Raw genomic sequence first — 15,010 nt, forward strand, 5'->3', positions numbered from 1 at the left:
CACCGGGGCAAAAGGCAGGGCACGCGGCCTTGGGGAAGGAGGCAGGGCACGGGGCCTCAGAGCACCGGGGCAAAAGGCAGGGCACGGGGCCTCAGAGCACCGGGGCAAAAGGCAGGGCACGCGGCCTTGGGGAAGGAGGCAGGGCACGGGGCCTCAGAGCACCGGGGCAAAAGGCAGGGCATGCGGCCTTGGGGAAGGAGGCAGGGTACGGGGCCTCAGAGCACCGGGGCAAAAGGCAGGGCATGCGGCCTTGGGGAAGGAGGCAGGGCACGGGGCCTCAGAGCACCGGGGCAAAAGGCAGGGCATGCGGCCTTGGGGAAGGAGGCAGGGCACGGGGCCTCAGAGCACCGGGGCAAAAGGCAGGGCATGCGGCCTTGGGGAAGGAGGCAGGGCACGGGGCCTCAGAGCACCGGGGCAAAAGGCACGGCACGCGGCCTTGGGGAAGGAGGCAGGGCACGGGGCCTCAGAGCACCGGGGCAAAAGGCAGGGCACGGGGCCTCAGAGCACCGGGGCAAAAGGCAGGGCACGCGGCCTTGGGGAAGGAGGCAGGGCACGGGGCCTCAGAGCACCGGGGCAAAAGGCAGGGCACGGGGCCTCAGAGCACCGGGGCAAAAGGCAGGGCACGCGGCCTTGGGGAAGGAGGCAGGGCACGGGGCCTCAGAGCACCGGGGCAAAAGGCAGGGCACGGGGCCTCAGAGCACCGGGGCAGGAGACGGGGCCCAGTACCTCAGAACACCAAGGCAGGAGGCAGGGCACAGGACGTGGCCTCAGGGACTGTAATGGGCTGGGTTAGGGCGAGAGAAGGCACCGTGGCAGGTCAGGAGGCACGCGGCCTCAAGGCACCGTGACCGGGCGGCGGGAGGGGACGCGGCCTCAGGGCACCGTGACGGGGCGAGTATCTCCTCAGCCCCGTGACTGGCAGCCGGCGGGACAGCTTGACGCCCCCCGAGGCTAGCGGCCAGAGTCCAGTCTACCCACTGAGCTCCCTTAGCAACCGAGCTGCCCCGCGCGGGTCTCGCGGCCAGGGGGCGGGATTTCCGGGCCGGGTCGACCTCTTCGGAAATGACGTGAGAGTGTCAACATGCAAGATGGCGGCGCATCACCGACAGAACGCGGCCGGGCGCCGGAAAGTGCAGGTGAGAGGTCGGTCGGGTTTCCCGCCGGAGCGGGCGTGTGGGGTGGCTGAGGGGCCTGCGGAAGAGGGAGTGGGGAGCCGTTGGAGAAGGCGCAGGGCTGCGGGCGCTGGAGGCGGTTTAGGGGGCTGGGGGCGGGGAGCCGTTGGAGAAGGCGCAGGGCTGCGGGCGCTGGAGGCGGTTTAGGGGGTTGGGAGCCGTTGGAGAAGGCGCAGGGCTGCGGGCGCTGGAGGCGGTTTAGGGGGCTGGGGGCGGGGAGCCGTTGGAGAAGGCGCAGGGCTGCGGGCGCTGGAGGCGGTTTAGGGGGCTGGGGGCGGGGAGCCGTTGGAGAAGGCGCAGGGCTGCGGGCGCTGGAGGCGGTTTAGGGGGTTGGGGCGGTGTGTGTGGGAGGGGCAAAGGGAGTGGGGCGAGGAGAGGAGGCGGTGGGTCTGTGTCGATTGCGGGGGCTCCCCTCTTGCCCTAGGTGTCTCCTGGGGCAGGTGCTGTTGTACCTGGGGAGGGGCGGGGGGAACAAGGCTGCCTCTCTTGCTGCTGCGAGGAGGGAGGGAGAAGCTAGTAGAGACCCTTCGCAACCTCGCCCACGGCCGCTGGGAGTCTCTCGGTGTCTGTCAGTGTTAGACATAAAATAATTAAGAAATAAAATGGAGCTAAAATATATCGCAGGCAGTTGTCAGCCGACAGTCTGCCCTTTGCTCTCACCGTCTACCACTAGGATCTGGGGTTCTGACAGGGTGGGTGCTTTCTTAGGGGAAACGTGTGTCTGGCTTAAATGTGTCAGACTCTCCATATTGAAGAAGCAAAAGTACTTGTTCAGCTGTAATTGCCGTCTTTTCATATTGTTTTTAAAGTGAGAACATGTCTCAACCATCCCTTTGGATCTACGCTTTGTTTCAACTTGGTGTGTTTGGGGCATACAGGGTCTCCTTCAGAGGAGAAATTTATGTGTGTGCGTGAGAGAGAGAGCACGAAATGTTTTGATTATCTTGCTGAAATATATGCAAAAACAGATACTCTTAAACAGTGAAAGTAAAAATAAAACAGGATAATTATGGATAATTATACTTCTGCGTTTTGTTTGCTCTAGTATAAACATTCTTAATTTCATTTTAATTAGACGTGTCCATACAGAGGAGACTAGATGGTTTAGGGGAGCTAGAGAGCTGCTTGTAGTAAGTGGCCAGTTCAAATCTGGCCTGGGTCTATTCACAGTGACCAAAAGTTACCACTGGATGGTGTTGGAAGTGTCAGCTCAGTTCCCAGTGGACAGATGTTCATCTTACAGAAACCACCATGACAATTTACACCTTTGTGTATACAGTCTATGGAAATAGAACTACTCTCATCCCCCCATGAAGTGGGTTATATTTCCAGGTCAGGGCATAATTAGCATAGCGAACCCCAAGGGTTCAAGAATCATGAGTGAGGTCCAAAAAATCATGATCAGAGATAAAAAGAACACTATATATATTTAAAAAAAAGTTGAGCAAATTTATTAACAACTCTGAAGACTAGTTTCAGAGTAACAGCCGTGTTAGTCTGTATTCGCAAAAAGAAAAGGAGTACTTGTGGCACCTTAGAGACTAACCAATTTATTTTAGCATGAGCTTTCGTGAGCTACAGCTCACTTCATCGGATGCATACTGTGGAAACTGCACAAGACATTATATACACAGAGACCATGAAACAATACCTCCTCCCAACCAGCAGGAGAGTGAGTTTGGGGGGGGGGGGGGGGCAGAGGGTGAGAAAACCTGGATTTGTGCTGGAAATGGCCCAACTTGATGATCACTTTAGATAAGCTATTACCAGCAGGAGAGTGGGGTGGGAGGAGGTATTGTTTCATGGTCTCTGTGTATATAATGTCTTCTGCAGTTTCCACAGTATTCTTCCGATGAAGTGAGCTGTAGCTCACGAAAGCTCATGCTCAAATAAATTGGTTAGTCTCTAAGGTGCCACAAGTACTCCTTTTCTTTTTGAGAAGACTAGAAACTTCTAAATTTTCTAAAAGTGTGATTTTTTTTTTCCACGCAACGCCATGATTCTAGGAACTGCAGATTTCAGAAAAACAACAAATATTGTTAGACTCTCAATAAAATCATGAGCTGATAACACTTTGTAAGCACACGGCTGAGGAAGTGTTACTAGGGAAGTTTGCAGTTCTATTACTTTAGTTGTACCTATTCTGTGGATAAACAGAGAACCTTCTAGGGCTGTCAATTGGTGTGCCTTGCATGAGCACTAAATTCAAAGCTAAGGGCTTGCCCATACTGGGAGGGTTTTGAAGGTATAATTATACCAGAATAACTGAATCAGTAAAACCCTCCTAATTTTTATGCAGTTACACCAGTGTAGCTTATATCAGTTTCTGGAACTTGCAAAGTTATAGTGAAAAGGAGTACTAGTGGCACCTTAACCAATTTATTTGAGCATAAGCTTTCGTGAGCTACAGATCACTTCATCGGATGTGTTAGGGGGCTTATTCCTTCACCCACTTACTTCCCTGGTCCTTCTCGCATGAACAGAGAGCAACAATACCCGAAGTCCAAAGGTGCAAACAATTCGATGTTTATTGGGGTGAACTTCCAGCAAGCATGATTCCAGTTTCCTTCCTTAGTATCCTCCTTCCCAGCTCTGACACCACAGAGCCTTACACCTGTGTCCCTGTTCCCATTCCTACCCTTAGCCAAACATGATTCCAACTTCCTTACTCCCATTCCCTGTTCCCATTTCCCCCTTTAGCAAAACATGATTCCAATTTTCTTACCCCCATTCCCTGTTCCCATCTCCTTTACCCCCATGCCCACCCCCACCAACACCCACACCCAGTCACTTCCTCATTGACTACAGATTATTTAGTAAAACTTGAGTTCTGCTTAGCTATACCTTAACCAATCATTTTTCCTGAAATTTAACTAACCAATCCTAACATATTGTAACATGATTATGTAACCAATTATATCCCACCACCTTAATTAGTTTACACCCAGCAAAATTAATTATACAGCAGACAGGAACAATCACAGAACCAGACAGAGATTATACAGACAAACAACAGCAAAGTGGGAACTATAATGACAAGACAATACAGAAGTGAGGATTTCACATCCCAGCTATTGATAAGTGAGTTCTTGCCAGACAGGATGCTATCAAACTAAGTTTCCTTTTACATTTTCTAGGCACTTCCCTTTCTCTGGAGGTGATAGGAACTATCAGGACAGGATTGTATTCCTAACAGCCGAATAGCACCTTATTTACCAGCAGGACAGTGGGGTGGGAATAGGTATTGTTTCATATTCTCTGTGTATATATAAAGCCTGCTGCAGTTTCCACGATATGCATCTGAAGAAGTGAGCTGTAGCTCACGAAAGCTTATGCTCTAATAAATTGGTTAGTCTCTAAGGTGCCACAAGTCCTCCTTTTCTTTTTGCGAATACAGACTAACACGGCTGTTACTCTGAAACCTTATTTCAGTGTGACTAGTTTGGAATGTGAGGATGTGACTGTTTGCTTCCCAGCTTATGGCTGCCTCTGCTGCTTAGCCAAAGGCCTTAGCCTAAGAACAGGGCCTCAGACTGTCACAGTAAGAGAAGGCCCTTACACCAGCAGACAGTGATTTTGATTCTTTCTTTTATACCTCTATCACTAGCCAAGTGATAAGAATACACCTAAATTCTTAGAGTATAGGCCTTTACAGACAGGCCTGAATATCTATATCCTAACAGGATGCATCCGATGAAGTGAGCTGTAGCTCACGAAAGGTTATGCTCAAATAAATTGGTTAGTCTCTAAGGTGCCACAAGTACTCCTTTTCTTTTTGCGAATACAGACTAACATGGCTGCTACTCTGAAACCTGGCAAAGTTATAGTGGTATAAGCACAGTTATATTGATATAACTATGTACACAATAGGGGTTAGTCTACACTTCAAAGGCTTACCTGGGATAGCTATATTGGCAGTGTCCATTTGTGGAGACAGTGTTTACCAACAAAAGAATTGTTTTGCTATTATAGTTAAGCCACCTCCCTGAATGACAAAAATGATTCTCTTGCCTGTACAGTACAGTCTGAGTTACGAACACCTGGGGAATGGAGGTTGTTCATAACTCTAAACAAAACATTATGGTGGTTCTTTCAAAGGTTTACAACTGAACATTGACTTAATACAACTTTGAAACTTTACTATGCAGAAGAAAAATGCTGCTTTCCCTTTTTTTTTAGTAGTTTACGTTTAACACAGTACTGTACTGTATTTGCTTTTTTGTCATCTCTGATGCTGCCTGATTGCGTACTTCTGGTTCCAAATGAGGTGTGTGGTTGACTGTTCAGTTTGTAATTCTGGTGCTCATAATTCTGAGGTTCTGCTGTATAAGCTGCATCAACACAGGGGTTGGGATGGATAGATATGTTGTCTAGGTGAGTGATTTGGGTTTTGGTGGCAAAACTTGTAGGGCGTGTCTAGGGCTTATACTGAAATAGGAATGTTTTAAAACCAAACAACCAAAAAAGGCCCATATCCTTAACAAATAGCTTTATCATTATTACCTTTTAAGTGTAGACCAGGCATAAAATAAAAATGTCCAAATCAAGGCTCTTTCTTCCTCTTAAGTTGCAGCAGAAAGGCTGCTTGAATAGGGATGATGTAATGTGGGAGCTATTTGAAATTAGTGGAATATATTAAAACATTTACATTTAGAAAATATTTTCAGCTAATGATTGCTACTGAAAAAATAAATAAAATGAAGTTTGCTTTTAATAAGTGAAGATTTAGTAAAGGTTGGCAAATAGGATATGTAATTCTTGTGATACCTCGTGGCTTGTCTACACTAGAGTTTTTTTTTTACATCCAGTTAACTGATTGCCAGTTAACTCAAGGTAGCTAATATATTTGTAAAAGCTAGTACAGAAACTCCAGAATGTTTGTTCTGGTGTCCATGGTTAAATTGGCAGTAGATTAACTCATGGTAAAAATTCTGGTGTAGACATACCCTTAGTAAAGAAACCCTGTTAAGGAAAAAATCATTCTGGTATACCCACTAACTGCTAGAGAAAGAATGTTGTTTCCTGATGAACAGGCAGTCTGTCCGGTTGAGTGTAATTTACTGTTGACAAAATTCCTAGTTGATAAATGTCATGAAATCCTCCAGTGGCTGTGAAAGGTATTAATTTTTAAATCATCCATACTGACATGTAGACTCACAAGTGTTTTCTTTGCTTTTTCAAGAACAAAGAATGCCCTGTATCAGAGTTTTGATCTCCACCTTATCCTCCTCTACCATAGCCTTGTACTGGGATTGTTGCTGTCAAAGTAGAAAAGGAGGACTTGTGGCACCTTAGAGACTAACCAATTTATTTGAGCATAAGCTTTCGTGAGCTACAGCTCACTTCGTCGGATGCATGTAGAGTTACAGGGTGGGGGCTCCACTCATCCATTAGAAAAATGTCTGCATTAAGCTGTGTCTTGCAACATGCTCTAAAGGTGGCAAAATTCTCCCTCGGTTGAACTTGAAAAGAATCAGGTTCCACAGCCACAGGCTCCCCTACAAAGAACTCTCTGCCCAACCGCTTAAAAATCTTCCGTGGGCTTTGTCAGTCAAAATGCTCCTGTAAATATAGCTTTAGAGCTAAAGGACATGGGTGGCCACTGAGATAGCTAGGCCCTGTCCATTTAGAACACTGAAGAATACGGTATAAGTTCTTTGGGACAACTTTACTGTTGTGTTTTCACAGTGCCTACCCAGTGGAGTCCTGGTCTGTGACTGTGGCTCCTGAGCACTACTGCAATACTAATGATAAAAGATCCTTGTCATTATATTGTTTTTCAGATGTGGAATTGAATAAGCAAACCAGTGCAAAGCATGAAGTGTTGCTGTGCTATTAGCCTTTCCTGCTTGGCAGATGGGCCACAGCATGATATATCGTATGTAACTTCCAGGTGACCTTAATGGTCAGCCCCAAATATCGGACACTGCAGAAATCTAGCCAAGAGGTGGGAAAGCCATAAATCACTGTGACTCAGTGTTACAAGGACTAACTGTGGTGAATTTTTAAACCACAAAATACAGCATATTACATGAACATTATGTATCATGGCTTATTCAGTGGCATTCCATCCAGAAAAATACTTTCAACACTTCTTTTTATTTACCAGAATTAGGGGTACAGCAAAGTGGTGTTTGTGTTACCAACAGCCCTTCTCTGGTTGTGCTGTGAGAGGTTTAAATGCATTTGTATGCTGTTCCCTTATCTTACTACACAAACTTTGTCATTTCTTTTTATGTATGTCACTGGGATTTTTTTTTCTATTGATCCACTTTGAGTTCTCCAATTTGAGCCTTTTTTTGTTACACATGGATGTCTCGAACACCCCTTGAACTTCTTTTCTGGTATAGATTCAGACAAGCCACTCTTCTGTGTTGTCATGCTTTGGCATGTGAATGTGTAATGTATTTAAAAAAATCTCTGGATGCTTCTGGTTTAAAGCTCTCTTATAGAATGCCCCCACGTGATGTCCAGCAAATAGGTTTTGATGCAAACGTCTTGTGGGGTCACTAATTTTTCTCCAGCAAAATCTTCTGCATGTGTCTTGACATGTTGCTTTCTTGTTTCATACATGTTATTCCTTTCCTTAGTGTTTCCCAAACTGTTCTCTGTGGATCACTTTCTTGTGATCTGCAGGAACTGGCCTGTCACATGACACTGGTTCTTTGCATTGAAAGAAGTTAGAAATGCATGAATTATTTTTCATGTAAGCAGTTGATGTAGTTGCCACAGGGATGTTATTAGGTCATGGTTGTGAATGAAAAAAAGTGTCTGACATTCTCTCCATGGAGAAGTGGTTCATGTATTTGTGAATTCCTGCCTTACCTAATAATAGGAGTAGTGTTTGCCTGAAATATTTTGAATGTTAGAGGATCCCTAGTAAACCTATCCAACACATAAACATTTTCTTTCTTCCTTTACCCCTCCCCCCGTCACCCCCATCCTCTTAACAAGGTCTCTTCAAAAGTGATCACTTAGTACAAGCAATAGTAGGAGAAATACAAGAAGCATTTGCTTTATCTACAGGAATATTATTATTATTATTTATTATTTAAAACATATTATGATAGTTTCTTTTTATGAGAGGCAGAAAGTTATTGCTACAGGTCATTCTTCAGAGGATAACTTTTTTTTTCCTTTCTTACTCCATTCGTCTTAAGCTTAAAATATACTAGTCAGGAATAGCATTCTTTTTAAAGAGGGGAAATCTTACTACAGAGGGATTGTAAAAGTTGTAAAGATTTCTTAGGTGAGACAGAAATGTCTGTTTCAAATTCTACCTTCTGATGGTATCTGAAGAGCATATGACCTATCATAAGCTCTCTTGAGCCTTGTCAACAGTAGCAAAATTACCTGTTGCTGACAGTGGGCTTCAGCAACATGTACCTTTGCTGTTGCTGACAAGGCTTTGCTGGCTGTCTCTCTTTTAAAAAAAAAAAAAAAAAAAAGATAGTTCTTGCTCTAAAAATATTTTATTTACCTGTTAAGTTCACATGACACTACAGTCCCTTTTTTCTAGTTTCAGAGTAGCAGCCGTGTTAGTCTGTATTCACAAGAAGAAAAGGTGCCACAAGTACTCCTTTTCTTTTTTCTAGTTTGACACTGGTCTGTCTAGCCCAGTATCCTGTCCTCTGGCAATGGCCTGTGCCAGATGCTGCAGAGGGAATGAACAGAACAGAGCAATTATCAAATGATCCATTCTCTGTCGTCCGGTCCCAGGATCTAGGAGTCGGAGGCTTTGCAGTCTTGGTTAATAGCCATTGATGTATCGATTCTCCATGAACATATCTAATTATTTTTTTCTTTTTTGAGTCCAGTTATAGTTTTGGCTTTCACAGCATCCCCTGGCAATGAGTTTCACAGGTTGACTGTGTTGTTGTGTGAAGAAATACTTCCTTTTGTTTGTTGTAAATCTGCTGCCTATTAACTTAATTGAGTGACCGTTGATTCTTGTGTTATGTGAAGGGGTAAATAATACTTCCTTATTCACTTTCTCCACACCATTCATGATTTTATAGATGGCTATCATATATATCTCCCCTTAGTCATCTCTTTTCTAAGCTGAACAGTCCCAGTCTTTTGAATCTCTCCTCATATGGAAGCTGTTCCATATCCCTTATCATTTTTGTTGCACTTCTGTACCTTTTCCAATTTTAATATATCTTTTTGAGGTGGTGTAACTAGAATTGCCTGCAGTATTCAAGATGTGGGTATACCATGCATTTATGTAATGACATTATATTTTATGTCGTCTTATCTATCCCTTTCCTAATGGTACCTAACAGTCTGTTAGCATTTTTTGACTCCCACCGCACATTGACCAGATGTTTTTGGAGAACTATGCAAAAAGACAGCACTCGAGATTGTGGAAACAGCTAATCTAGATCCAATCATTTTGTATGTATACTTGGGATTAGGTTTTCCAATGTCCATTACTTTGCATTTATCAACATTGAACTTTGTCTGCCGTTTTGTTACCCAGCCACTCAGTATTGTAAGATCTCTTTGTAACTCTTTGCAATCAGCTTTGGACTTAACCATCTTGAGTAATTTTATATTTTCTGAAAACTTTGCCACTTTGTTGCTTACCCCTTTTTTCCAGATACATTTTTATAAATGTGTTGAATACCACAGGTCCCAGTACAGATCTTTGGGGGACCTCGCTATTTACCTCTTTCCACTGTGAAAATTGACCATTTATTCCTACCATTTGTTTTCTATCTGTTAATCAGTTAACTGATCCATGAGAGGACCTTCCCTCTTACATCATGACTGCTTATTTTGCTTAAAAGTCTTTTGTGAGCAACCTTGTGTAAAGCTTCCTGAAAGTCCAAGTACACGCTATAGCCACTGGATCACCTTGTCCACATTCTTATTGACACTGTCAAAGAATTCTAATAGATTGATGAGGTATGATTTCCTTTTATAAAAGCCATGTTGACTCTTCCTCAACGTATCGTGTTTATCAATGCATCTGATAATTCTGTTCTTTACTATAGTTTCAACCAATTTGCGTGGTACTGAAGTTAGGCTTATCAGCCTGTAATTGCCGGGATCGCCTCTGAAGCCATTTTATAAAAATTGGTATTACATTAGGTATCTGCCAGTCATCTGGTACAGAAGCTGATTTAAGTGATAGGTTACATACAAGAGCTAGCAGTTCTAAAGTTTCATGTTGGAGTTCCTTCAGAACACTTGGGTAAGTACCATGTGCTCCTTGTGATTTATTACTGTTTAATATCACAATTTGTTCCAATACCTCCTCTGCTGACACCTCAATCTGGGACTTCTCCTCAGATTTGTCACCTAAAAAGAAGGGCTCAGGTGTCAAAATGTCCCTCTCATCCTCTGCAGTAAAGACTGATGCAAATAATTAATTTAGCTTCTCCACAATGGTCTTTTCTTCTATGAGTGCTCCTTTAGCATCTTGATTGTCCAGTGGTCCAGCTGATTGTTTGGCAGCCTTCCTGCTTCTGATGTACTTAAAAATTGCCGTTAGTTTTGGTGTTTTGCTAGTTGATCTTCCAGTTATACTTTTACACATGGCTTGCCAGAGTTTGTTCCTTTCTGTTTTACTCATTAGAATATGACTTCCAATTTTTAAAGGATGTCTTTTTTTCTCTAACTGCCTCTATTACTCTTTTCAGAGTAACAGTCGTGTTAGTCTGTATTCGCAAAAAGAAAAGGAGTACTTGTGGCACCCTAGAGACTAACCAATTTATTTGAGCATAAGCTTTCGTGAGCTACAGCTCACTTTAGCAGATGCATCCAATGAAGTGAGCTGTAGCTCACGAAAGCTTATGCTCAAATAAATTGGTTAGTCTCTAAGGTGCCACAAGTACTCCTCTATTACTCTGTTTAGCTATGGTGGCTTTTTTTTTTTTTTTTGGTCCTCTTACTGTTTTTCCTTTTTTATTTACGGTATACATATAGTTTTGAGCCTCTATTATGGTGTTTTTTAAAAGTTTCCATGCAGCTTGAACACATTTCACTATTATGACTGTTCCTTTTAATTTCCATTTAACTAGCCTCCTCATTTTTGTGTAATCCCCCATTTTGAAGTTAAAGGCTACTGTGGTGGGTTTTTTTTTTGTTTGTTTGTTTTTTTGGTATTTTTCTCCCTACAAGGATGTTGAATTTTAATTATATTATGGTCGCTATTACCAAGCAGTTCAGCTGTCAGGTTTCATAGAATCATAGAATATCAGGGTTGGAAGGGACCCCAGAAGGTCATCTAGTCCAACCCCCTGCTCGAAGCAGGACCAATTCCCAGTCATCCCAGCCAGGGCTTTGTCAAGCCTGACCTTAAAAACCTCAAAGGAAGGAGATTCCACCACCTCCCTAGGTAACGCATTCCAGTGTTTCACCACCCTCTTAGTGAAAAAGTTTTTCCTAATATCCAATCTAAACCTCCCCCACTGCAACTTGAGACCATTACTCCTCGTTCTGTCATCTGCTACCATTGAGAACAGTCTAGAGCCAGTTTCAGAGTAACAGCCGTGTTAGTCTGTATTCGCAAAAAGAAAAGGAGTACTTGTGGCAACTTAGAGACTAAGCAATTTCTTTGAGCATAAGCTTTCGTGAGCTACAGCTCACTTCAGCTGTATTCACCTCTTGAACCAGATCTGTGCTCCACTTAGGACTAAATGAAGAATTGCCTCTTCTCTTGTGGATTCCAGGACTACTGCTCCAAGAAGTAGTTACTAATGGTGTCTAAAATTGTTATCTGTGCCTCCCTCCTAGGTGACAAGTACCCAGTCAATATGGGAAGAGTTGAAATCACCCATTATCACTGAGTTTTCTGTTTCTGGAGCCTCTCTAATCTCCCTGAGTATTTCACAATCACTGTCCTTTTAAGAAAAAAGAAAAGGAGTACTTGTGGCACCTTAGAGACTAACCAATTTATTTGAGCATGAGCTTTCGTGAGCTACAGCTCACTTCATCGGAAGTGAGCTGTAGCTCACGAAAGCTCATGCTCAAATAAATTGGTTAGTCTCTAAGGTGCCACAAGTACTCCTTTTCTTTTTGCGAATACAGACTAACACGGCTGTTACTCTGAAACCTATCCTTTTAAGGTGGTCGGTAGTATATTTCTGCTGCTATACTCTTATTATTCATGCCTGGAATTTCTATCCATAGAGATGCTATGTCTTTATTTTCTTTGTTGTTGGTCTCGATTGCTTTAATTGTTGACTTATTCAGGTGTTTTACGATTGTGCAATCTACAGAAAAAGAGGCAATGCTATTCTGTGTTAGTCTGCAGTGGCTTCTTAATAGTATCATGCCTTGGTTTGCCTGAGTTCCCCTGTATTTTCACTTAGAATTTAGATCCATATGTTTTCAGGTCTCATGACTGAAAGGAACTTTAGAGACCCTTATTTAAATCTTTTGATATAGCTGCTATTTTATGAAACCAGGAAACAAGTACAGTCTCTCCCTGATGAACATTCTAGTGAGTCGTTAACAGTTCTCAGTTGTTCCCTAATCAGATGTGCGTTTGCACAATGTGAAAAGCAACTGCTTAGCCAACAACTAATATTTCAAGGACCTCTAGAGCAGAATAATTTAATTGATGTGCCTGATCAGTCACAGAATAAAGCAGAAATGACTGTCTTATTGTCTCCTTTCTGTACGAGATGATTTCACTACCATAGTTTGTCTGTGTCAATAGTATATAAGAATTGTATGTTGGTCAGTGGGGAAACATAGCTGCTTATCTCTTCTCATGCTAGAATATTAAGTTTTGCAAGTTTGCTTGTGTGGGTTTGATCAAGAAATATATGAACCTTTTCTTCACTTAATCCCATAAAAGTCTCACTCATATGCAAAAGTAACCAGTTATCCTCCCACCCCAAACGCTCTTCACAAATAGTGCTACTGAAAGGGGCTATCATTTATTTTTAATTTTAATGTTTAATAAAATTATAGGCGCCCATCAAGTGCTCTGGGTTCCTGTCACATAAATTTAAAAATTACAACATGAGTGTAAACAAAGGACTGCCCACAAACATGTCCACGTCAGCCCATACCCTTCAAAACATCCTTAGTGAAGCGGGAGGTGAGGAAATGATTGGCTTTGCAGTGTGCCTAGAAGGCTAACTAATCTAGGCTGTGAAAGACCCCAACGGAGAAGCAAGTTCCAAAGTCGAGAATGACTTATAGTGGACGCCTTGCCAGCATCTCCCTCTCACTTACATTGAGGTGCTGTAACTTGAGTGCCTCTGCTGATCTCAACTATAGCAGTATGTCACAAGGAGAAAGGACATTTCTTCCTGATGACCATGATCATCTAGTTTGAGCTGCCAGTACCCAGCATCTTGTAGCTAACAGTGTGAGTTGTTTCTACTCTAGTTTTTCAGGAAAGTTGCCTGTCTTCATGGACTGAATACGAATAATCTGAAAACTAGTGCTTTGTCTTGCTATACAGACCAGGCTTTTATTTTATACTGTGTTCTCTTGCACAACCAGTCAAGCAGGGACTGGGAGTGGCTAAGTCATTATGCAAGGTAACCTATCCCCCCCCCCCCCCCCCCCCGTTCTTTTTAAACCCTGGATTTGTGCTGGAAATGGCCCACCTTGATTATCATACACATTGAAAGGAGAGTGATCACTTTAGATAAGCTATTACCAGCAGGAGAGTGGGGTGGGGGGAGAGAAAACCTTTTGTAGTGGTAAACACCCATTTTTTCATGCTTTGTGTGTATAAAAAGATCTTCTATACTTTCCACAGTATGCATCCAATGAAGTGAGCTGTAGCTCACGAGAGCTTATGCTCAAATAAATTGGTTAGTTTCTAAGGTGCCACAAGTACTCCTTTTCTTTCAGTCAAGCAAGGACTCTTAACAATGTAGAGGCAGTGTGTTCAGGCCTTGCTAAGGAGTGGAGTAGCAGCACACTATACAGCCTCCATCTATACTACAAAAATAACTACATAAATGAAACATCATTATGCCCATCTGTGTTTATCAGAAGGCTTTCTGATGCTATAGACAGAAATCTCACATTTTCTTCCCTTTTTTACTTGTTCTCTTACCTGAAGCCGTACACTTTTGTCCGCGTCATCTTTGAAGATAACAAGACACGTCTCCAGATTGACAGCATCTCTCTTCTTAAAATGCTGATTTAGAGCCATAAGAGAATCATAAATACAAACTAGATGGCAGCACATAACTGACAGAACATGGCAGTGTTACCCACACAAAATTCTCTGTTGTTCACACGCTCTATGTCACTCACCTTTACCCAGTTCCTAGGGCTCAGGGCTCAACGTTACGCTCTAGGGTAGGGGTGGGGAACCTTTTTTCTATCAGGGACCATTGACGCACAAAAAAAATCAGTCATGGGCTACATACAGCCCTTGGGGGAGGCATGGAGGCTCAGCGCTTCCCCTAGGCTCCAGGATGGGGCCAGAAATCAGGGGTTCAGGGTGCAGGAGGGGGCTGGGGCAGGGGGTTGGGGTACTGGAGGGAATGAGGGCTCTGGCTGGGGGTGCAGGTTCTGGGGTGGAGCTGGGGATGAGGGGTTTGGGGTGCAGAAGAGGGGTTTGGAGTGCGGGAGCAGGCTCAGGGTTGGGGTGCTGGTGTGGAGTCTGGGATGGAGTTAGGGTGCGGGAGGGGGTTCCGACCTCGAGCAGGGTGTTCAGGGTGCAGGCTCTGGCTGGACAGCGCTTATCTCAGACAGCTCCCGATCAGCAGGGCTAAGGTAGGCTCCCTGCCTGCCCTGGCTCTGCGCTTCTCCCAGAAGCAGCTGACATATCCAGCCTCTTAGTGGAGGGGCCAGGGGGCTCTGCGTGGTGCGCAGTGCCCGCACCCACAGGCACCACTCCCATAGGCCGCGGT

At 43.9% G+C, this 15,010-nt stretch overlaps 1 protein-coding gene across 3 annotated transcripts in view; it reads left to right on the forward strand.

Annotated features, from left to right (window-relative positions):
* The first annotated feature begins 1,033 nt into the window (after window positions 1-1,033).
* WDR48 (WD repeat domain 48) overlaps window positions 1,034-15,010 on the forward strand; it is a 53,573-nt gene continuing 39,596 nt past the window's right edge. For all 3 annotated transcript variants that reach the window (XR_012157646.1, XM_073334669.1, XM_073334670.1), the window contains exon 1: window positions 1,034-1,136. Coding sequence is in view for 2 of the 3 variants with exons in the window: in XM_073334669.1 (XP_073190770.1) it covers window positions 1,089-1,136 (48 nt within the window). In the remaining variant the exon portion in view is untranslated. The remainder of the gene's footprint in view (window positions 1,137-15,010) is intronic.

This window comes from Lepidochelys kempii, chromosome 2 (genome assembly GCF_965140265.1).
Source record: "Lepidochelys kempii isolate rLepKem1 chromosome 2, rLepKem1.hap2, whole genome shotgun sequence".
Taxonomy (NCBI): Eukaryota; Metazoa; Chordata; order Testudines; family Cheloniidae; genus Lepidochelys; species Lepidochelys kempii.